The sequence below is a fragment of the Dermacentor variabilis genome, chromosome 8 (assembly GCF_050947875.1).
Source record: "Dermacentor variabilis isolate Ectoservices chromosome 8, ASM5094787v1, whole genome shotgun sequence".
NCBI classification, from domain to species: domain Eukaryota; kingdom Metazoa; phylum Arthropoda; class Arachnida; order Ixodida; family Ixodidae; genus Dermacentor; species Dermacentor variabilis.
In genome coordinates this window covers 117,458,243-117,483,816 of record NC_134575.1, presented here as the reverse complement: position 1 = coordinate 117,483,816, position 25,574 = coordinate 117,458,243, and the positions used below count along the sequence as shown (strand labels likewise).

At 44.2% G+C, this 25,574-nt stretch overlaps 1 protein-coding gene across 2 annotated transcripts in view; it reads left to right on the top strand.

The window, feature by feature from the left end:
• Nucleotides 1-535: 535 nt before the first annotated feature.
• Nucleotides 536-25,574, top strand: part of LOC142591245 (uncharacterized) — a 62,814-nt gene continuing 37,775 nt past the window's right edge. The window contains exons 1-2 of one of the 2 annotated variants that reach the window (XR_012830414.1): nt 536-842; nt 8,990-9,019. Coding sequence is in view for 1 of the 2 variants with exons in the window: in XM_075703588.1 (XP_075559703.1) it covers nt 800-842; nt 8,990-9,019 (73 nt within the window). In the remaining variant the exon portion in view is untranslated. The remainder of the gene's footprint in view (nt 843-8,989; nt 9,020-25,574) is intronic. The other variant, XM_075703588.1, reaches the window with a different exon arrangement.

Sequence of the window (25,574 nt, the reverse complement as noted above, 5' to 3'; positions counted from 1 at the left end):
CTCGAGGTTCTGGAATACGCGTGAACACCTGATGGCGATGCTGTTTGTTAGCTCGCCACACTTCTTCCTTTGAACATTAAATACTTGTATTTAAGTTACAACTTCAAATGTTTGTTCATATAAAATGTGGAAGTAGGCATCTTGCAAGTGGTAAGTTCTGGTAAGCGCGAACAAATAAAGGTGTCGTTGATTAACACATGGAAAACGGTGCTGATTTCATGCTTGTGCTGGGTTTTATCTTTCGTCTTTGTTGGTTTGAACGTTTATCGCGAAATTTATTGAGAATATATCGTTTTGTTTTATTAATATAAGTGCTTCGGAAAAACGTGCTCGCCATTTTAGCAGTACATCCACGTAGTGCTTGCTGGCCAGGAGCTTTAGCAGAAACAATCGAAACAATCAATCTTCTCCATGTCTAAAAGACCTTCGGCAGCTCTAGCCGACTGCTTTCGACTAACTGAGATCACGTAAGAACAGCTCTGATGCTAAACAATATTCACTGGACGCTGTACTCAAGTACTATGACGTCTGCTGTACCCACCACGACATTTCGTTTCACTCATTGCTTGGCTCGTTGCTAGATTTTTTTCTTCCAAGGATAACAGTGCATATGTGGACTGCGTTAATCGGTAGCAGGGCACTGCACTCGAACTCATACCACGTGACTAGTATGTGTTCACTCCGTCTCGATAGGCTCTGCCGAGTCCACGTCACTCCAGCCCCTGCATATAAATATATCTTACAAACTCGGATCACGTATCATCACTTTGCTCCTGTGTAAAACACAAAGAGGCACAATATGGCCAAGGCAAGCGTCTGGGCATTCCTTCTTTTGGTTGTCGGTGAGTTATTAAGAGACTTGTTATATTGTATTATAAGCCACCCTTAAAACGCAAATATTCACTTCGTGTTGTCCACTTCTCTTGTGTCCGTGTCTGCACCCCTTAACCCACTTCTTTAACATTCTGACTGTAACTCTGTCTTACCAGAAGCAAAAGCGTATTTCACAAGATACGCGGAGAATTTGCATGAGATACTTATTTCCTTTATAAAGCAGGTGGCTGATAATTTGTTCCATTTTCTCACGCTGAACATCGTAGACTGGCAAATATCTCTACTTGAGAACCACGTGTAGAAGCCTACAGGTGTGGCTGATGTTCTATGCTATTTTACAGGCTGCAGAATTTTTTCGGCATCTAAATTTTGTTCAAAACACAAATGAAGACTTCCCTCGGATTTCCATATACATCTGTCGCTGCGTCTTCGCTGTTTTTCTCACTCGATACCAGTACAATACATGTAATTTAATTGATTAGCCGAACACTAAAATGGAAATACGCTTTAGTTTTTTTACGTTCATCTACAAAATATCATAAGTTAATATAGCAGCATATAGTTCACTAAGCCGCACCCTAAATATTTGCCGTTCCATAGTGATTCACGTCATTGGTTGGCGAAAATATTGCCCCCCAGAATATACTGTCAATTATTCGCTGTACAATCGTAGTAGTTGCTGCTATGAAATTTGATATATTGTGTATCAAGAAATTATTTCCAAAAGATTACAAATTTACATCTGCTTTAAGAGTATCAGAAAGAAGTGCTTCTCCACCGTCGACTTGTTGCACCAATCTGTTATCACGTATCCCTTGATGCAACGTGAACATAATGTATACAATGCACATATGACTATGGCAGGCACTCCCAGGTCCTCACCGATGTCCTAGCGTCACTACACAATCACTCCAGTTTGCCCATGCTCATCTGTAAGGCAAGAACTTAAAGTAAGCAATGCAGCTTCAGAATGAGCTAAGAGAAATGTATGTGTTATGGAACAGAAAATTTTAGGCGTCAAGATAAGAAGCAAAAACCAAAAGCATAAAGTAACAGCACATACAGGTTAAGAGAACAGGTGAAACGCCTTTATCGAATTGTTATATGGCATAATCATGTAATAAATTACCATAGGCTTTTTTTCTTTGATACGAAAGAAAAATGAATAATCAGGCAAAGACAATAGGTGAGTTGAGGATGTCAAGCAGCATATTGTGACGTATTTGGTGCAGTTGATTGGGCATGTCAGGGACAATAGGAGAATAGGGAAAAGATTTCGTGACAGGAGGCCTGGGAGATGAAGTTGAGAATCGTATCTATTTGAAAACGTTTTCTCGTCTCACTGCGTATGCATTAGGCTCTGATATTAATGAGGACAATGCCATATCGTGTTTCAATATAACACAGAAAGCACCGATGTATTCTATGGCATACTGTCATCTTACGAATGGTCCGTGCAAACTCGTAATCTTCAGAGTTACCGTCATGCTATAGTCTTTTCTGTCGACATCGACGGAAAACCTTATTCTTATAACTTGATCCTATTATTCCCCAAGTGGCTACCACTAACACGATGGCAGCATGAAAAAACAACGCATGCTTAGCCATGCACGTTGTTCTACGAAAAACATCCCACGACGACGCTCTACCCTAAAACCTCCAACAAAAACATGTAGACATTACATAAAAAAAGTAACCGTGTACAATTTGAAATATTTCTTTCAGAAGTGTCATTGATTACAGTGAATAATTGCTGCCCCACAACAGTGTTTTAGAAATTACTAAAATTTATTAATTACTTTCAGCCTATTTTCTTTGGAACGTTTATTATTATTCCGCAAATATATTAAACAAAAAATGCTGATCTGGTTCTTCAGTGCGTCCTCATCAGCTATGGAAACGTTATTTATCCTCATTGAAAATGCTTCTAAAAACAGCATGTGATGTTGATCTCAAGCGGCTGCTTTCATGGAAGCGCCTACAGCCTCGCAAAGGCAATACCGTTGGTTTGTTAGTTCGAATGCGTGCAGCAAAAACTTGCCTAAGGGTTCTAAATTTACATCCACATTGTGAGTGTCCCAACGAGCAACTGCTTCCCAAACATCAAGCTGCCTATCACGCTGGTCAATTAAAGATTTTGTATTGATACTGCGTTAATGCGCCATAATGTAAATACAGTAGAGTCTTCGTAAACGAAAATCGATGAAAGGAAATTAGTGGTTATATGTAAGAGCCTCTATATTGTGACTTTTTGTATTACCCCCACAGGGGCGTCTGCGTCAGCCATTGTTTGATGCGTTGTATTAATGTATGTATGTTTTATTTCCACAAAAACTAAATACAGCTTTGCGGGGGTAACGTGGGGAAAAAAGCTGCTCGTAGCAGCTTGACCAGCCCCAAATACCCTTAATACAAAAAGCAGAAGGGAGCAGCAGAGTGGAAATGCAGTTTTTCCAAGTGCTTACATATTCAGGCACTACAACATATCATGCAAACGCATCGCAAATCAGGCGAGGAGGAAAATACAACAAAAGCAAGATGTGAGGAAGCAAGCAAAAACACAAAATCTCACTGCACTTCAAAAGCATATAGGCATTGTAAACTCACCTACGAGAGAAAAAATCAATAATATCAGGAGGAGAACAAGTTGCAATATCAATTTTATTTACAATAAGGTAGTTTTATAACGGAGGTAGCCTGGAGAACAGCATTTGTGATCAATAGTTTCTGCTTGATTTTGGTACGTGCCAGTACTCTGCGTTTCTTGTGCAGTATGAAGTTTCGTGTAGCTTTAAGTTAGCCATAAAAGTAATGTAGTTTATGTTCTTTTTGTGTTCATTTGTATACGTAAAAACTGAACGATACTTTAAAAGGGCCTGTACTTCGGGTGTTTTAAGTTTATGAAATAAATAAGCTTAAGGAAAATCGTGTGGTTTATTACAAATAGCGCAAAGAGCCTTCTTTTGCAGTGTGTAGACCCTGTTGATATTTGTGTCAGCAGTGGTAGCCCAGACAAAACAACAATGATTTAAATGGCTGAGAAAAAGTGAATTATACAACACGCACTTAATAGAGCGAGGGAGATAGTTCAAAGAATAAAAAAATTCCAGTGATTTGTAAAAGCTTACTAGCAAGAAAATCTATATGGCTCTGCCACGTAATAGTATGATCAAAAAATACGCCTAGCGATTTTACCGAGTGTACAAATTTAATTTTAGAATTGTTCATTAGTAAATCTTCCTCTAGAGTAATTTGCGTATTCCTAGCGCGAGATAACACCGCCTTAGTTTTTTGCGAATAGTCAAACCGTTGTCAAATGACCATGTTATATTTTATTATGCGTATAGTTGACGCCACGTACCCTAGAGCATGAGCGTTGAACCCTCTCGCGTGTAGCAGTGCGCGGCATAGCCGTGTCTTGCGAAAGGAGGGTCCTGGGGGTAGAGCAGATGCCGGGTATTCGGATCTTTAAGGGGGCCTGGCGGAGGCGACACACCCATTAGACCTTTTCAGACACATGGTGCCTTCAGACTGACCCACCTGGGAAAAATCGGCAGTCACCTTTTCCTCTCCTCCGCTTCAATCTTCCTCTTTCTCACTCTCTTTCAATCTTTCCTGTCTTGTGAAGTTCAGTGTGTGACGGAAACCCGTCTGGTTCAGATTTAGCATCGGGAAAAGGTACAGAAAAACCCGGGACACCACGCCGACCAAAGTAATATTTCAAAGACAAGAAGACGTTTCGGCTTCCACACTGGAGCCTTGTGCACAGGTAAGACAAACAAATGTGCACGAGCAGTTCGTTTAAACAGTCTTGAACACGTGACGTAGGCAGCGCGCGTACACTGACGGAAGATTGCCATCGCTCCTGTTCAGAGTGTGTGGTGTAGCCTGAATCATGAGCGACTCGAGGTATTCCTTGGCAAGGACACGTGCCTTCCCCCAGTCGAATAAGTGCCCGCTTGAAGCGGCAAATTCAGCCTAAGCCCTGGATTTTGTATTTTCTTTTGTCACGTCACAATTGTTAATTGTCAAAAGTTAATGGAGAATACCTTAGTAACTTGCGATTCGCTGATGATATTGCCTTGCTTAGTAACTCAGGGGACCAATTTCATTGCATGCTCACTGACCTGGAGAGGCAAAGCAGAAGAGTGGGTCTAAAAATTTATCTGCAGAAAACTAAAGTAATGTTTAACAGTCTTAGAAGGGAACAGCAATTTACAATAGGCAGCGAGGCACTGGACGTTGTAAGGGAATACATCGACTTAGGGCAGGTAGTGACGGCGGATCCGGATCATGAGACGGAAATAATCAGAAGAATAAGAATGGGCTGGGGTGCGTTTGGCAGGCATTCTCAGATCATGAACAGCAGGTTGCCATTATCCCTCAAGAGAAAAGTGTATAATAGCTGAGTCTTACCAGTACTCACCTACGGGGCAGAAACCTGGAGGCTTACGAAAAGGGTTCTACTCAAATTGAGGACGACACAACGAGCTATGGAAAGAATAATGATAGGTGCAACATTAAAGGATAAGAAAAGAGCAGATTGGGTGAGGGAACAAACGCGAGTTAATGACATCTTAGTTGAAATCAAGAAAAAGAAATGGGCATGGGCAGGACATGTAATGAGGAGGGAAGATAACCGACGGTCATTAAAGGTTACGGACTGGATCCCAAAGGAAGGGAAGCGTAGCAGGGGGCGGCAGAAAGTTAGGTGGGCGGATGAGATTAAGAAGTTTGCAGGGACGGCATGGTCACAATTAGTACATGACCGGGGTTGTTGGAGAAGTATGGGAGTGGCCTTTGCCTTGCAGTGGGCGTAACCAGGCTGGTGATGATGATGATGATGATGATGATGATGATGAATTGTGCCGTGTGGAAGAGGAACGTCTTCGCTACGCAGCGAGACGTGGTGCAGACCCCGAATACATGTATGCGATGAATACATACAATAATAATCATAAATTAAATTACATACAGCCCCATCATTCAACTAAAGTTTAACGCTTCTGCCATGATGTCGTGTACCATGGGAGGCAATGCAAATGCTCAACCGTCTCAGAGTTTATGAACAATAACGCACAACAACGCCCCATGCAAACACGCCTTCCTGTGCGTGCTGTGGACTACACCGAATCGATGGAGTGGTGCTCGCAAGGTAACGTTTACCATCAGCTTATCACTCCCTACGCGAACACTCCAGCTGTCTATCAGGAGCAGTCAGTAATAAGGCCATAGCATAAATAGCCCCGTGTCGCAGAAAACCTGGCGTCAGTGTCCTACGTCTAGCGTCTACAGTCTTGTTAGCGATAGATCATTCCAAACGACGCATACCTAACTACGCAGGCCCTCGATGCAGCACAAAGCCGTTACTGGAATAATTACATTCCTTAATGTAAAATGCGGCAGAAAAATTGTAAAGTATGGCTTACAAACAACCTACAGACTTGATAGCTTCGGATTGTCATTTTAATATAAGAGAAAACATACCTCTGTTACGGGTAAGCTCAAACACAAACCCCTATTCCAGTATTTCTACGATTCATAGAGCGGCGCGCCCGCTTCCTTGCAACAACATCCAGATGGCGCTCGCCTCCGCGCATCCGCAGCCCGCCCAAGAGGCCGCGTATATGCCAGAAAGCTGGTCTTCGTGCACAGCGTTTGCTGCCAACGTTTCCCGGTAAACATTATGGTTACATAAACTGCGGTAGCCGGAAAATGTGAGAAAAAGTCAGGGATCTTTCAATGCTATCGGGTTCCACTCTCAAAGACGATGCTAAAGCGCCTTCCAAATCTTTATTCTGCAAGGGGGCATACCTGCACGGAACGATCTTAAAATACACCTACGATGTGCAGGTGTCATCGTATTATCATATGAAATTGTCACCATCTGTTCACTGTACATTGCACCCGATACCCATTACACTACTTGAGACCTGAAAAACAGAATAGAACGGTTGCCTGAGCCCTAATGTTTAGTGGCAGATTTTAATGCTCATCGCATTTTTGAGGCAGCCATAAAAATGACAAAGAAGGGCAACTTATCGAGGATTTTGTTTTAACAATAACATTTGCCTTTTGCACTCAGGTGGCCAACATATTCAAGTGAAACTTATATTGGCTCACAAGGGGCGTTGTCGTGGTCACGTGAAAAAAAACAGATGCTCCGAGAGCAGGGCAGCTGCTCGAAAGGGTTTGATGAGCTGGCTTCTGCGCCGGCGCCGGAGCGCGATTAATAAGGAAGGATTCCACCTGCACAGGCGCGAGCCCACGCCGCCCGCGCAAAATTTGTTAGCGCACCAGTTGCACGAAGAAGGAAGTAGATAAGACCCCAACAGATTCACGTTTTAATGATCCTGAACATTAGGTGGTATCAATATTTTAATCACAGAAGAAATATGGATTCTGAAGAGGGAAAAGAAAGCCATACAAGTTATGGATGCAGGCTATTAGGAGGGCAACAGAAAAGCGTCCCAAAACACCAGAGAACGTAGAAAAAGAAAGAAGGAATGATAGATATACCATAGGATGAAGAAGACAAAAAATACGAATGGGGACGTGAAATAAATGGGCAGTTGTCGATAAGGTCTAGGTGAAAACAGAAAGATTGTCTATGGGTGTCTGAGCAGTATACGATAACTAAAGAGGTGAGGAGTGTTTAAAATTATCATTGCCAACAAAACTAGAAAATGTCATTACGGCTGTTAAGGCTACATAGGCTCACAAGGAAAAACTACAAATGGTCTAGCACAACGAAAGATGGGCTGGGCCTTTTTCTCCACGGGAGATCTAGATCAGTATCAGCTTCGAAAAATCACCGACAATGATGAAGCGAAATGAGCCAGATTCTGTGCTATTTGGTACCCACGTAACGAAACACATGCAACGCACCCAGCGTCGGCACGTCATAGTCCGCACGTGGCGTATAGGCGAATATGTAATAGTATGAGCTTGCCTGAATAAATGTGACAAGAGTTCGATTCTAGCCAGAAATAAATAAATCCTAAATGAATTTTATCATTGGAAAGCAGCACAAACCCACCGGCCCTAGCTGGTGCAAAGTGGTTCATCGAAGAAGGGCTGAATCCTATTGGCCCATACGCAGTGGCAACGACAAACGGTATAGACGTTGACTGTGGAGCAGCAGATACTGGCAGCAGGCCCCAGTGGCACGTGTCCAGTGGCCAAAGTTAGCTTCAAATGTATTCATTCATTAGGAGTGACATCTACCCAGTGGGACGTGCCCAATAGCACAATTTGGCGTGAAAGAAGTTTTGAAGTGCGGTACATATCCAGTGTCGAACTCCAAGTCATCTGAGTTGGTCTTACGATTGGTTCTGAAACCGATTGCATGAGTACAGGAGTTCATGGTTTTGCCCCATTAGACCACAGTTTACCATTGAAGCAAGTTAGAGGAACGATGATAGAAGAAAAGGACAGATAGATAGGCAGATAGATGTCAAAAAGTGCCGGTAGTTTCCTAAGAATGGGAATAGCATTAAAAGTGTGTGGCGAAACAGCATAAGGATAGACGCAATGCTAGTGATAGGTGCGAGGTCTTTTTCCAAAGCAAACAATAATTCAAAAATTCAAAAAAGATTGTTATATATTAACTCAAAACGCAGAGCATTACTGTTGGAAGTCAGGTCAGTATGTGCAAGGGTGATACGAAATTATGGAATCGTGATTAGCTGAGAACGGTGGCTGTGCTAAACAGAACTCATAGAGAACATGTTGGTGGCATGCCACACCAATCATATAGGAATAAATGGTAACGTAGTTACCGTGTTCATGGCTTCCAACTTTACGTGCAATACAGGAAGTGGTAACGAATCTGGCTGCAGATAAGTAATAAAAGTCTCGAATATTAGTGAGGGAAGGATACAGTACACTCATGGGTTATAACAGAAAAACATCTGTATCATGTTTGATGGTATTGTATAAACCATGGGCCTTGAAGGTCATATACAAAGAAAAATCAAGTATCGACTGACGTGCCTTTTGCACTTGCTCATTTCAAAGACTATGCACATTATCTTCATCCTGAATTGCTTCGGTATTTTTATTTTGTCTCCACGTTCTGCGTCCTTTATACTTGTTCACGCGATCACAGCAATTTTATAAACAGCACTTGACATATAACCCGTCTTTTTTTCAGCTTCCAATCTCGCTCATGGTGCGACACAAGGTAAGAACAGCATTGATATTTTTTTTGCGTGGATTAGTATGTGATTTCGTTGATATTTCAAACAAATTCTGTCGGGTTATTACTTCCCCATTCGCCAGAAAGCACAGTAACTTAGATTGTGCTAAAGGCTTCTATTGTTATACCTTCTATTGCGCTACACTTGCTAAACGCCTAACACACATTATTTCTCCGATTATGATTAGCTGTGTCCCAGAAATATTTAGGATACAGCTGCTCGACATAGAATTATTACTGCTTTCAGAAGTCGCTATTTACTTTGCTCACCGTATGGCCGTATGCTGTAGTTGCGAGCGAGAGCTTGTTACAGTGAGCCGAGAAGGATGGTCGCTCGCATCGCCGGTGTCTTTTTTCGCCCACAAGCAAGAAAGGTTGGAACGGTGCGCACCACTTTCTTGACTCCGCATTGCTGGGAGTGGGGAAATAATGCACTTGCCAGGAAGGAAGCCAAAAGGTCAGGTTAGTGCGCACATCCTCTTCTACTCAGCAGGGGAGACTGAGCGCGGCCGCATGCGTCCCGCCTTGGAGGCAATGTGCGCTTGGCTCGAAGGCTTGCCCACTTTGGGTACCTGATGACGTTCTCTGCGCTCTGTTCCCGTGCCAACAGTTGGCGTTGAAGTGAGAGGCAACATGAAGGAGAATTCGCGTGTCGCTACGGTCTCTTTCCATCCCGCCAGTGTTCTCACAGAGAGAGCCCACGGACATCGAGGGGGAAGTCTTCATGAAAACGTGCTTCATAGTTAGGTTAGCGAGCATGTATTGGCAGCATTTTGTCCATCTCTTAAAACGACTATGCTTACTTCATATAGTTGTCTAATAATTTGCTATCGCAATCAATGACTGATACTTCTTCATTGCTTTTGCAATCTATCTGGCGTTCATGATGCTCTCCGCACTATAGCATCAATATACTGCCCATTTGTACAAATGATAAAATAATATCGCATTCTGTGGGGATAAGTACTTCTAAAGTATAACCTCAAAATTCTAATTGGGCATATCTTTCACTTCGCATAGCGTGCATAGGAAAGTGCAGCTGCTTCATTTTTACGGTGTTCTTTTGCCCTGATTGTATTGACCTGCGTCCTCAGTTGTGGTGCCAAAAGCTTGATGTCGTACAACGGTGTCCTCATTTCATGGGACCTTCAAAGAAGCTTCCCTCCAAATAGCAACGCTGCAACAAGCCCTCAAATTCTTTTGGCTGGAGCAGTCAAGAGATCTATAGGCCTTGCTTTACTCTATACCACGTAAGAAGCGCGCAGTTCAATGTAAAATGATGCGTGAGGAAGCACATTCCGCCCTGTAAACGTCGTGATACATAACTGCTGACTTCAGTAAATTGTGAATTCAGACTACCCATCAAATCCGTGAACTCAGTCTATTGTGGGAAAACGAATACCTGCGCCAACAGGCATTTGGTGTGTTGCGACCCCATGTAGCCGAGCACTTGAGGGTTGGCCCTTCCCACATGTCGCCATGCGCTGCTTAGCCGTGTCTGGGGAAGGGAAAATTCTGGGGGTTTACCCGATTCCGGGTGGTGAGACTTTAAAGGCCCCCCGGTGGAGGCAACAGACTTCGTGGCCTCTGCTTCGCATAGATGGCAGCCACCCATTGACCCACCCGGGGAATATCGGTAGGTGCTCTTTCCTTCAATTCTCTTCAATCGTCGTCTTGCTCCCTCACTTTCTATCTTTCCTGTTTTCTCTTTATTTCCTTTCACTTTCAATTTGCTAGGTGTGGGTAGCCAACCTTGGTTATACGATATTTTGTTATAGTAATGTCGTACAGCTGCTGGGTGCAGGTCCTACCTTTTCAAAGCCAAGTAACATCCCTTTATTGGGCTCCATGCTGTGGGGCTGGCAGCATAGTGGGTTGCTGGCGCCGCTGCCGAAGTCTTTTCTCCCACTTCCTCATCTTCCTCGAAAACGAGCGTGCACTGAAGGAGTGTTCAGTTTTACGGCTGTTAAAATGAGAGCTTCCTACGATTTCATGTCGTACGTTCCGAGAAAACAGACAAGACAGCATGAATGATATTTCACTTTCTTACATTCGAATCACAAACTGAGGCTCTTGATTTAGGTTTAAAAAATTCTAAGTTAGCAAGCAGCGACCTGGAAATCCTCGGTAAGAAGCAATATGAAAGGCTGCTTAACATTATGTCTCTTGAGGACGTTGCAGTGAGCGTGTCCCCACATCCTACCATGAACACCACCCGCGGTGCGTGGCATCCGATGGTGATCTGAGTGACTTGGCAGAGGCAGAACTGCTAGAGGCTAGAATGAACAGAATTTATTCAATATAATGTGACTAAGATGAGGGCGTGATGGTAAAGAAATGCAAACCAGGTATAATACTCTGACATTCGGTACAAGTGCGCTGCCCTAAACTATCGTGGCAGGCTATTTCAAGATTAAGGTCAGGAATTATATTCCTAATTCCCCTCCAACGCTTAAAATGCCAAAGGGTGGACCACAGTTTTCAGAACTGTCGAGAGCGACTAAGCTACGCCCAATGTAGCGAAAATGAGCATCCTTTGAGTCCTGTGAGAGGCCTCCACAATCTGAATTATGATTGGGAGCATGCGGCGTACACACTGCCCTCCCCATCATGGAGAACAGAAAAAAAATTGTGGCAGTCAAGTCAGAGAACATATCGTATAAGGAGGCACAAAGGTGCGTATCATTCGTATTAAAAAATAGCTTTGCCCAAGGGGCGCATCAGGCGAGAGCGGGAGAACTTACGGTAGCTATCTGGGCCACACGCGGTGAGCCAACGGTGACACCATCTGCCCGCTCGGCAGCAGCAGCCAGCGCTGTTGCGCCATCCCACAAGAAGGGGCCATCAATCTCTGGGATGGTGGCCTCAAGAGTCTCGTTCCTAGAAGAGAGGCTCTCTCGTCCAAGAAATCGCTTACAAGAGCGGGCGTCCAGTGCCCTATAAAAGACGATAGACAGGACTCCTGGTCAAACGGCGCCACCAGTGCCTAAGGACCGGCAAGAATCTCTCGACCGCTCCAAGATAGATAAGACTTGTATGACAGGGCCCAAAACGGGCTCTATAAGCTAACTTTCTTCTTTAAAGGCACAGTATAACTCTCTTTTATAAAATGGGCCATCAAATGATTTAGTGGAAGGTCACAGGTCTTCATAATCCTTAAGATGTTGAAGAACTCCTACGCATATTTAGTCCGAGGGGACTGTGTGTTCAAGGAACGCAGCTCAAACACAAAATCACAAACTTTTTCCCACGATTTGATATTTTTTGTAAAGACCGCAATGACACTGTCACATTATACGCTTGTGTGTCTATAATTGTTGACAGGGATGTTGCCTGCAGGGAACTAGAACTCCGTATGCCCCTAGAGGTAGCTGCTATCCTAGGGGCGTTGTTGGATAGACTAGTTACTATTAGTTCTCTATATATCCCTACGAATTATGAAGTACAGAAAATAGTATTTCAAAACTACATTGATTAACTTCCGGAGTCATATATAGTTGTCGGAGATTTAAATTGCGCATACCACTTTTGCATGCCTACTCAATAAGAATAAGCTGCCGTACTATAGCTTTGCATACAAAATCTACTGCTCAACTGACTTGAGCATCGTATCTAGAACACTAATGTCATACGCTGAGTGGAACGTTATTATAGACCCCTACGGAGATGATTATGTTCCCGATAGTCTTAAATGCTATAAGGCAGACGGAAAGCTTCCCCACGTTTTCTGCAATGGAAGATTCAGTCAGTGAACTGGATAATTTTCCGAGACTTCTCGTCCTCATGAAAATAAGCTATAGTCATCCGGATACCTAAACAAATAAAACACCTGCCGTTAGCTACAGATGAAACTAAAGCCTGGAATAGGATAAGTAAAATAATAGGCAGGGAGTCACACCCCCTACCCTTAGTAGGCAGCCTAGGTCAGGTGTCTGAAATATCAGGCGGCCTGTCTAGGCGAACATAGCGAATACGTCTCAAGTGCATCACAATATATGAAAACATTCCTAAGGTTCGAAGAACACCAACGCAGGCAGCTCCTTAAATGCACAGGTTCATTCAATGAGGCGTACAATTTTCCATTTACCTTGCTGAAATCAAGGCATCTCTCACTCGTTGGAACGATTCAGTGCCAGGTGGCAATCGTATCATGTATGAAATGATTACGCACCTACACTCTGAAGCACTGCACACAGTCCTGCCTTTTTTCAATGCCATCTAGGCGGCTGGGTATATCCTGTGCTCGAGGAAAGAAGCGTCATGCCGATACCTAAACAAACCAATGACCCGGCCCTAGCTAGTGGCTACAGGCCAACAGCGCTAGCAAGCTGTCTCTGCAACATGGTGTAAAAGGTGGTCAACAGGCGCTTCATCAATTTTTTCGAGAGTAACAACGTACTAAACTCCTTTAATGTGTTTTCAGAAAGGGAAAGTCAACAATAGACCACCTTTTTCGCATCGAGGCCGTAATCAGGGATGCGTTTATTCATAAGCAGTTTTTACTTTCAGTATTTCTAGACATATAGAAAGCATACGACACGACACGGTGATTCGGGATTCTCCGTGGTCTTTCCGCAGTGGGTATTCGCGGGAACATGATAAACACCATTGAAAGCTATCTATCCAACCTCACTTTTCGCTTAACCATGGGCAATCTTTTTTCTAGATGGCTCACCCATAAGCACGCTACGGGGCGTGCTTAGTTCCACTCTTCATTGTAAAAATGAACTTGCTGCATACAGTCATTCCAGGCGCTATGGCTTATGCAATGTATGTCGAGGATCTGCAGATAAGTTTCAAATCATGCCATATTGTCATATGCGAACGACAACTGCAGTTTGGCATAAGCGAATTGTGTAAATTAGTGGATGAGAATGGATTCAAAATAAACAGTCAAAATCGTAATTTCATACTTGATAGTGCCAAATATTACGATCAAAGGAGCCCAACTCTGTAAGCAACGATCATAAATTGCTGGCACTCATTTCAGACTCTATCCTCACGATTACTCCCCATCATAAATATGCGAAGATGAAACGTCTGAAAGCAATTAACCTTGTGAAGCTTCTGTAACGTACCACATACTGTAGTGATCGAAAGTGTCTTCTGAACTTGTACAACAGTCTTCTCCACTACAGCTTTGATTACAGAGCTACACTTTATCATGCTTTATCACGCCAAGTGAGCTAAAAATCCCAGAGCCCCTTACCATCTTTGTATCCGTATCGCGACTGGTGGTTTGAGAACAAGTTCAGTCGAGAGCCTCCCCATAGAGTTGAATCAGTCATCACTTCATGTGCAACGGTCATATAGCAGTTTTACATATTTTCTGAGAGTACCAAATAGCACTCAACATACTTCCTATTGAACCATAAACGGTATGACCACTGCCGCACTCTTCCATAACAGACCTGCAGTGAGAAAGCCGTTCATTTTTCGTTTGAGTATTCTTAGCGAAGAAATGGGTGTTCCAGTGCTTTAACATTGCCTTGTGGCTCCAGCGAAGCTATTACTGCCAATGCAATGGCAGCTCATAGAGTGTGAAACATTGTTTGTAGAGACCCAGGCTCCTGCATTCACCTTGTTCACGTTTGCTCATCATCGTTTGTAGAGGTCACTTAACCCACTCCAGAGGCACATATTTCAAGGCATTTCCTAGCACTCCAGTCCAAGTACTCGTGCAGGGTTGTACACAGACGCTTCTAAGTAACATACCTGGGACGCTCATGCAGCCGTCGCTCCATCCTTCCAGGATTCCGTTGTACTGCTCGCGCAAATAAGTACATTTAAGGCTGAGGCACATCCGATTTTGTCGGCTGTGAAGCATATAAGAAAATGAAAACTTTCCAAAGCAATTATAGGTGCCGATTCCATAGATGAGGTAAAAGCATCGATGTGATCGTTTGTAGAAGTCACTGTACACACTCCAGAGGCACATATTAAAGTGCATTTCCTAGAACTCCAGTCCAAGTACTCGTGCAGAGTTGTACACAGACGCTTCTATGTGATGTGCCTGGGTCGCTCTTGCCGTCGTCGCTCCATCCTCCTCAGATTTCGGTGTGCTGCTCCCGGAAATAAGTATTTTTAAAGCTGAGGCACATTCAATATTGTCGGATGTGAAGCATATAAGGAGATGAAAACTTTCCTAAGCAATTATAGTTGCCAATTCCCTAAACCTCGTAAAAGCATCGATGCGGCTCTGTAAGCAAGAAAATCCTGTACTTATTGAGCTCTATTCCGCTCTCTCTGTACAGCTTATATATCTAACCAGCGTAAAATAAATGACCTTTTTCACGCCGATCACGCGGGCTCTGCCATGTTTGATCACGTGATGACTCGTCCATTGCTTGCTGAACTGCCGTCATTGCCTCTGTGTTTACAATTGATGTACATGACGCCGACGCAGCACTGCAAACCTGTTTCGGCGGATATCGTAGACGGTGACTGGGTGTACGAAACGCGAAGCTTCCGCTACAGTTTCAAAGGACATGAAGGCACTTTCAGCGCCCATTAGGCTTTGTCCAAACGGCGTGAGTAGCATATACAGTACTTGTAATAAAAGCAGGCCTAAAAATTATGCAGATCCCACGCACTCCGGGAATTGATATAAGTGAAGCTCTCTGTGCTGGTTGCTTTGACTGACGATTGGCGGTGATATACACGGTGAAAGGTTAATTTCTTCAACGTTTAATCTAACACAAGAGGGGTGAGTAGATGTTAAGCGTTACCTTACCTGCTTGCTAGAGGCGTTCTTGAAAGCCATATTTCATGACCTCAGAGAGGCTTGAGCATTGTCATTGCCTCACATGGCACATCGCATCATGGAAAAAGCATTAAACTTGAATTGGATTATGTGGCTCCACGTGCCAAAACAGAATCTGATTATGAGGCGCACCGTAGTGGCGGACTCCAGATTAATTTTGACACCCTCGTGCTCTTTACCGCGTACCAAAATTAAAGTGCAAGGGCGTTTTCTATTTCGCCCCTGTCAAACTGCCGCTGCCACGGTCGGGATCATATCCGCGACCTTGAACAATGGCATAGTCGCAAAGCTACATCCGTTGGCACAGTACTGTTTATATCACGCTCGACCGCTTGCGTAGTGTCGCGTGGACCCTGCGTTGCACTTTAATTAATGCGGCTTTGCTTCTGCAGCCCTGCGTAATTATTCCGCTTGAAATTTTGTTTGGTGATTACTTTTGAAAACTAGCAGGGACATATTGTGCCGTACTTTGAAATTACGCTTATCCAGTTTCACCGCAAACACTGTCATATAATAGTGGGGTTTCCTTGCCTTCTCCCGTTACCTCCCCCCCCCCATCGCCACCCTGCATGGGAACTGCCTCTTGTCCTCCCGTCTCTCTGCAGTTGTATCTGCATTCCTTCTGTACTCTCACGTTAGTAGAAAGGGAACGCCTGCAGTTTCTGCAACGCTTTGAAGGGGGGGGGGGGGTCGCGGATAATTATAGCTGTCAAGGGGCTAATGTGGCGACGCCCAATGAGCTCCAGAGGGTATTGTGCACATTCGTAGCGTTGGGGTCCAAACGAGTTCCTCGCGTCATCTTTCCTCTCTTCCGCACTGCTGTCACGTATGCACACACTCTGAACCAGCCGCCGACGTTGTCTGCCAGACAGCAGCAGCAGCAGCACTAGTAGCAGTGGGAGAGTCGAAGGAATAGGCAAAGAAAGCTTCGCTTTCAAATGTATTCGAAGCTATCCTAACTTTCCGCTTGTGAACTGAATCAGTATCAGTGTGTTTAGCTCTCCGTTGTTTATTGAGTGACTATTTTTAAGCAGTGCCTTGTGACGTTTCCGATCCACTAATGTTTCCTGGCTGGTTACTATTTGATTGTTTTTTTTCTGCCTGGTCGCTCGTGCGTGCGTGCAGCTGCGATTTATTTGATCTTGCTGCGCATAAGGCTTGTGACGTAACCTTCTGCAAGTTGTAATAGCTTGTAGCAAATACATATTATGGCTAGGCGCTCGCTTATTGTGTGGACCGTTACAAAACGTTCTGCCTTAAGAATTAGTGCGTAGTTGGTGTAGTCGCCGTAACCCGTGCTTCGGCGCATTGATTCGAGTGTACGCCCGTTCACTTAGTTGATGCGTTGGTGATATGATGGGCGTAAGTTTGCGTGTACGTTGGGGTGGATGTGTGTAGGTAACGAGTGAGTAACTTGCTATATGCCAAGAAGCGGCTCTACTCCCTTTGTCACCGTGTAAGAAGCGGTACTTACTCGTGCCGACGTTCCGGGGTTGAATTCCTTTCCTTGGAGGTTAGCGCTACAACACTAGTGGAGTAGTGAATTTTTTTAACCTTGAGGGAAGCCGTCATCGCGAAGAGATGGCAACACAGGCAATCTTTATGTAGGAGCGGTCCGTAAACTTGGATGCACACATTCATTTCATTCTATAATACGCGCGTCGCCAATTTTCCGTCCAGCTACTGCATACATCTTCACTCCAGCGCTCCATATTTCGCAGCATGAATGGAGAACACTGAGTTAACGAAAAACCAGTTGCATTTCCGACAGCTGATCGCACAGAAACAGGGCAGAGGCGGTAATGGTTTCGTATTCGTGCGCTTTCGCTAAGCCAATCTGCGGCGCTCCGCCCAAAGCGCCGTCTGGTTTCTCTAGAGCAAGGACCTTCGCGAAAAGATTCAATATGATGGGTGCCTGTCCATAGAGGCATAGAAGGTAATGTTCAAAGAGACGAATTCGCTACATGAATTACATAGCAAGCTATTACTCCTACCGCTGCTATCCCTGCCACAGATGTGATTTCTTTCTTTAATTTTTGGCAAAGAAAGTGCAAAGTCATTGGCAACGCTTGTAGGGCGCTGAAACAATTAATAAGCTTCACTTCATGAAGCTACACTTGGGTTTATGACACTCTGTAAGCCAAACACGACGAACTCATGTCCAAATCTGCCGTTTCAGAAGAGGACACACATATGATACCCACATATTTTTGCTTACTGGTGACTAACCACCAACCTGTGGTATATGTGTTGAGAGGCTTACCATCCTCCACGACCTCCTGGATTGCCGGGAAGCCGAAACAGAGAGAAAGAAACATTCGCTTCTAGCATACCTCTCTCATTTACCTCACCATTTGCTTATGTTTCTTGCTAAAGAACTGTTTTTTTCACATCGAAGGAGTCCAAGGTTTCTTTAACGATGTTGTCCTGCATGTTATTAGCCTAGTAAATTCCTGCCCTAGCCGCTCTGCAGAGGATTTCACCACGACAGTACTTTGTACGACACATGTGTCCAGGTCCTCGTGTTTCAAGGGCTCTGTGTAAGCAGCGCTGCTCATTGCAAATTTTTGCATGCTACGTATTTTGTAGATCCTATCAATCTTTGGCAATGCAGTTTTCATGTTCATAGCAAATGTCATTAGTCATTGCCATTATGTTATCAGATGTAGATTTCGCTCACTTTACATTTATTCATTTAGGCACCTTTACAGCGACGCCACTCCTACTTCTCAGAATCCATCGCTCCACTGCGACCTCACTTATATTTGCATGGCTCTCTTTGGCCGTACCTGGTCCTTGCGCCAGTAAGCAACACACATTCATTCAAAGAGGAATGTGACTAGCAGACAACCGAGTTTTCACAGAGAAACTGTTTCTTCAAGCAGCCGTGTTATTGTTAAGAGCACCGAAGATGTTGCAGAAAATGCGGCAACGAAAAAAAAAAAGGAATTACTGGCTGAGCGTATAGCCGTAAGTGCGCTTGATAACATCTACACCCACTACCCACGTATTCCTTTCATTCTTCAACAGTCAATACTCTTCAGAAGCAAACCGCAACCAAGCTGCCAGTCGTTTTAAATGTGTCATGATAGGGCGCTGCAACTATGTCCCTAAACTACAGCTTAAAGAGCAGCCCCAAACTAAAGCTAGTTTACTTCATGCATGACGATCTTGAAATACTTTGCAAAAGCACAAAAAACACTGCAGTGATTCTGACGAGCGATAACGACGAATGAGTTCTATCGCATTCTCAGAAATTCACTTCTGGCGCTGAAGTGGATCAGCTGACTTACTTTATATTCTTAAGGCAAACGAAAGTACCTGCGGATCATTACCTTTGCAGCCATTTAATTTCCTGTTGCCGAGTGGCCGAAGAAAGCATGAAACGTATCCTTTTCAGCTGAGCTTCAAATTAGCGCGACTAGGCACACGTTTCATATAAACTTCTGACCAGAAGACTTCTAGCTGAACTGCGGTCAAGGTGGCCTCCATCGGATGCGTGGTCCTCTCTGCACACCAAATAGTTAACGACCGCATCGCTGCCGTACTGCCGAAGCGGCATGAATACACTCTGCTGGTAGTAAAGCAGTTCCACCGACAGATTCTTCCATCCGTTGCTTTGGAGGGGCACGAGCAACTGGCAAAAAACAAAGGATTGGACATGACCGCCTTTTAATCAGAACTGATGAGAAGTCTTTTCTAATGTGCAAGTAATTCAGTGCTGTCACAGGACTTATTCCAGCCTACCAGACCACTGCCTTTTTAGACTTCACTTTTGTGAAGGAGAAAAATGGCAAAAGCATGTTCTATTTTGTTTTTGTTTCTTTTCTTTTCGCACGGCCTTGGTCAACCAATAGAGCTGGTGCTAAGGAAGGCTGGAAGGAAGTGGGAGACGAATGAATGGCAGGCGGACCTGTAATTGAGTATCTCTCAACCGTTGAAACAAATTCGCAAAGTTTTTTTAAAGATTGGTGATCTCGTTCTCGCTAGCAAGGATGTCGAGGCGCACAAAGCACTTCTCTGTCAACCTGTTTGTTCGGCTGCGTGATGATGATATCTCGTCTTAAATCCTGACGAACGTCAGTATGGTGTTTCCAAGATCAGTTTTCTAGCGTATCGCATCACCAAACAAGGCATCCCTGCACTGCCTGGCAAGGTACAGCTTATCATTACCACCTCCGGCGTTGCTATGCAGACTGCGTCGTTTTCTCAGCCTCTCCAATTTGTAACCATCGCTTCATCATTACATGCTGTATACCATTGCAGACGCTTGAATTACCCCCTTCCTCTTCGAAAGGTGAGTCCGCCGCTATGACTTGTGACTCCTTTTTCAGTTTTATTCTTTAAAGGCCCCTATTTGGGCGGCGTTGCATACAGGAAGGGCTTTCATTGAGAATAATAACAAACACTGAAAACAGCTTTAGAGTATGAAGTGATCACTAATAGGGTCTTGTAAAGCAGATGATGAAGCGATGGTAATAATGTCCCAGAGCAGGCCATTCTAGTATGTAGCGGCTCGAAAAAAATAATGAGTAGTGCCTAATGATGGGCAGGTAACGTGAAGTGCACGACGAATGCGGTGAGATATGCATGCTGCGGCCGTTATATAATGTGACTTATCGAGAGAAGAATGAAAGAATGAATAAGGGGACGAAACAAGAAGTGCGACGATGAAAAGAAAGGGGTGATACGCCTAATTTCGCTTTTACAGATGAAATGCTGAGGTAGCATGAGTAGGAATAGTGAATAAATCTAACGGCACGACTTTGTGCTGATTCTAATGCATTGAATAAGTACACTTGATGCGGGCTCCATATGGCAGATACGTATTCTAGTTTTCGGCCAATAAGTGATTTGTACGCCTGTAATATTACACCTGCGGGGCGAGTGGGGGGGGGGGGGGGGCAAGGAGGAGATGTTTCCAAGGGTTTTATTCGATGCTGAAATCATGTGACCAATATAGCCACACCACGATAAATCTTAAGACAAGGTTATTCGTCGATATTCATAAGAAGGTACTAATTCAATTGGGGTGTGTTAAGGATAGAATAATGGAAACGCTGTGTACTGTGGCGACGACAGAAGGGTATGAGTTTGCATTCAGTAGGACTGACCGACATAAGCCAGTTACATCAATTCAGGACCTTGTTAAGATTTGCCCGGAGATTAAGTTCGTGATGAAATTTACTGATGGTGTGGTACATGACGCAGTCTTCAGCGTAGATTGGAATACTGCAGGAAACATGCTGGGGTAAGTCATTAATATATGGGCCGTATAACGCAAAACTGTTCCAATATGTTTTTATTCCAATCTTCTGACGTCAAATTTGCGTAACCGCCGACGCAAGCATCGGGCGGTCACCCACAGGGTTGTCTGAACAGACCAGTCAAACGCTCCCCTCGTTCATAGGAGGTCACTTTTGTTTTGCATGAAAAGCGAATAATATTGCCTGCACAGAGTGGCTTGTCTTATCTAATTGGCTTACAAGAGGCGAGGAGCATGCTCAAGTGGAGAGGTGTTCGATGGGGCAGAGCCATTTCACTGAATATCGATAACCGGATGAAGAGGGTGGCGCCGGCGCCTGCGATTGGTCCGCTTTCTCTTACTTAGCTTACGGGGGCTTGTCGACAATCTCGGCGGCATGCAACGGAAGCTTAAGAAAGGCGCTAAAACGGATCCTCAGAAAAGAAGAGTTGGCAGAACGAGGTCGTAAACGTGCCGAAAGTTCTCGGAAAGGTTACACGGCCACGCAATAAGTTTTACTACACGCAAATAAACCCATGCTCTCCGGCAGGCGCGCATAGCCAGTGCCGGAGTGAACGGCGACAGCCATCTTTTTTTACTTACGGAACGGAGCAGCCTGCGGCCATTCTGAAGAAAATTCAGTTTTGTTCGCCATATTAATGCATTTTTAACGCGTACGCGTCACTTTGACGCGGTAAGTTTTGCGGTTTTCTGACGTCACGTGAGAGGCAGGTGAAGTGGGTGCAGCGCGAAAACTTTTGGCCAATAGCCGAGGGCTCATGGCAAAAAGGCATCAAATCAGAAATAACTATTTCTGTTTTGTTCAGTAAAATCATGCATAATCAGTGTGTACACATCATATCAGATGTGGAGCTATCGCGGTTTTCGTGACGTCGCGTGACAGACAGGTGAAGTGGGAGTAGTCCAAAAAGTTTTTGACCAATCCCGGTGGGCTTATTGCATAATTGTAATAGATAAGTTTAGAATAGTTTTACGTTCTAGCGCCCATATATTAAATATAGAAGGGAACTGAATACAGGTGCCTGCGGAACGCGTGGTGTGACTGGGAGAGTTAGGTGACCATTAGCAAATTATGACTCAGAACGATTAGTTAGAAAATTTACAATTTATTGAAAAATGTAAGGATCTAGGTTCACTTGTGAAATTTTTACTAAAAAGCGGCGGTGAAGGATTTTATCAGAAGCTCTTGCAAAATCTATAAAGATGGCAAAAGTCTGCATGTTACGGTCAATATTAGTGGCAGCTCGTGAAGGGCGTTAACTGGGTCTCGCAGGAAAGACCTTTAGGAAACCTGTGTTCTGAAGGAGGGAAGAAACGGGATAAGTCCAAGAAACCTGTAGTGTAACAGCAGATGACCTGTCCCCTCGTTATGCAGGGCACACTAGTTAATGAATTGAGGTGGTAATTCAGGGGTGAGCCTCTGTTACCTCATTTAAACATTGGAACGACCTTCCCCATTTTCCGGTCATCTAGAATGATTCCTGAGGAGACTGACTGAAAAGTTTAAAGATAAATATACGGCACCCCCAAACTGATGTAACGTTTTTCAAAAGCTTTGAATTATTCGATTCCAAACTTGCTGATCAAGACAGTTTCATGCTATAAATAATGGATGCAACGCCTTCCTTGAAAAACAGATGGTTGGCATGAATGCTTCTATGGTAACTGGTAGTAACTGTGAAGTATGCTCACGTTCTTGAGTAAAGACAGACGCGAATTCGTTGTTAAATATATCCCCGCACTCATGGCTCGTTCGTGCGAGTTATTAGCATGCGTAATATCATAAGTGGGTCTGAAGTTTAACACGTGCCCAAATAAGCCGGGATTGCTGATTAGTAGCGTTGGCAAGCAACTGTTATAAAATTAGTGTTTGGTGATCTGTATCGCGAGTATAATTTTTCAACCTCGAGGTATTTTCCCCAACCTGTCTGAGACCCGCTGGGTTTGGCTGAACGGAAGAACCGTTTCCTTTTGTTTCTAGTCCTGTTACATGTCAAATAAACCATAGCTTATTGTGATTAGTATAACATGTTACTCTTGGGATAAACGTGTTAGTGAGCAGATTTAATTTATTTTACAATAAGACCAGTTTTGATGAATAATACGAGTGTTAAACATCTTTTCCTACTAGAAAAAAAGGTATTTGACCTTCCGTGTTTGGGCACCGTAGTCCATCTTATCGTAAAAACATTGTTTTCGCGGATATGTGCTATGGGGCGCAATTAAACGGAAATATAGAATGTGTGATATTATGGCGGGTAATTTTTGGGAGGTAACTGATGAAAGATAGGTTCTCAGGGGTATTAGTATTCGGCCTAGGATGTTCATGGTTTCTTGCGTAATGTGAGTTCGTTCTCAAACCAACTGATGGAGGTTAAAGTTTAAACATATATCTATGAAGTTCTTGGCCTCTACACGACCTGTTAATAAAGAAGTACCTATATTCTGCCAATCGATTCCCGGGTAATTAACGTCACCTTCAAAGCGAATGTATGCATTTGAGTACGTGGCAAGAAATTTTTTAGGTAAATATTTGGATATTGACAGTAGTCTGGATTAGTTTGTGGTGATCTATAGCAAAGGCCATGGAGCACTGTTACGGGGGAGCTTCACAGATGAGCCCTAATGACTCAATCTCGGATGTGACGCATACAACAGAACATGGTATACCTCGGTGAATTGCGAAAAGAACATTGCCTCTTCCCACACCCGCGACCTTTTTCAGTCGTTACAGTACACGCGGAATTCGGGTGAATCAAATATGATTCCGGCATTTGAAGCGTTATCGTGCAACCAAGTTTCAATCAGTATCAGTATGTTCCTCGTGGATGATGAAGTTATGTTCGATATGAGCTCGCGCTTTGGAAGGAAACTCCGGATGTTAGTGAATATCACAGAAAACTAGAGAGTGGTCGCAAAGTGCTGCGCGTTGGCACTTTGTTGAATCATTGCGACAGAACTGCAATTACATTTGTTTAACGGTGTTGTATGAGATATCAAAAACGTTACGGTTCGAGCCGATTTGCAGGGTTTTAAAGCACAAAGAAAACTTTGCAGACCTGGCTTTGGCAGATTCTTTGGCAAGTTTGTTGCGCGCGTGCTGAATGAAGAGGGAAGAGACTTCGCCAATGCCAAAGCAAGTATTTTCTTTAGATCACAATCATTTGATAGGATTGCGTCGTTGGTTTCGTAACGCGTGAACTTCACAATTATGGGCCGATTATTACCCACTGAATGACGACCGAGGCAGGGAGCTCTTTCTAATTCTTGATGTTTCACAGCTATTCCCAGATGATTGCGGTAGAAGGAAGTGATTAGTTTTTTCGGATTGGGCCTGTTTCTTGCGGTCAGTAGGGTCAGATGTAATATAGAAGATGCGATTATTTGGACGGGATCTGCTTTCGGCGTGGTCTAGGCGGTTTTCAAGTTCCTTAATTGTGACGCACATGCTCCTTTTCTCTGCCCGCATCTTTTCAATGTCATTTCAGAGGTGAAGGAGTGCTTGGTAGTACATTTGTTGATAGCTCATTCGTTTGCGCGAGTCCGATATTATTTTATCTGTAGTACATACCTGGGGATTTGAGGCATTCTACTTCGGTAATTACTTTGCTTCGGTTTACGGCTATTTTCTGAATCTCTGCCAGCACAGTACCATTTCCGCTAAGACCCGGGTTAGTTTGAATATCTACCGATAATATTGGCAAATAGTAAGTAGCACGAGCACACTCAGCGGCAATGGCAACACAGCACCGTGTGCTCGGGCGCTGCGCCAAAACAAAATTGCTTCATTTTATGTCGAACAGCATATAAGATTTACTGCCCTGCAGTGCAATGATTAATGGGTTAGATGGCTGTGTGGAGGTGTAGCCACCGAGTCTCGGGGGCGGTGCCGGTGCCGCTTTTAGATCAGATGATATTGTTGACGTTCATGATGCCTTTGTTTTCAGTAGCCATTTTCCCCCGGCGGCATGGTCATCCCATGCGAACAGTCGCCGAGTGGCAGCTGGTAGAATGCTGATGCCTCTTTGGAACAAGGATGCGAGTACTCCGGTGACGCACTCGCAGGGAGACGCGCCTAGGTCAACAATACCGAACTGGCAAACACCCGGACGATCTTCTGTATTGCAAAGATCAACGAATTAGATGCGTGCGTTTAGGTGCAGTCAACCAGCCCAAGGGGCGATGTCGCTGCCGGGAGCGCTTTTATGTCCGATGATCAGCCATTTTCCGCCGTGAACACCAAACTCGTCCCAGCCATACTCCTGTACCACTCTTCACAGACTGTTCCTAGCAGCCCTATGGCGGACGCTTCTACAGTGGCCGTGGGAGTCGCTCTTCATCAGTGGCTTAATGGGGCATGGGCCGGGTTATGCTTTTTCCTCCGGAAGTAGCGCCACACTGAGCGCTTATATAGCACTTTCAGATGTGAGCTGCTCGCCACATACCTTGGAGTAAAATACTTCAGGTACTTCCTCGTAAGTCGACAATTTGTCTTCCTTGCTGCCCAAAAG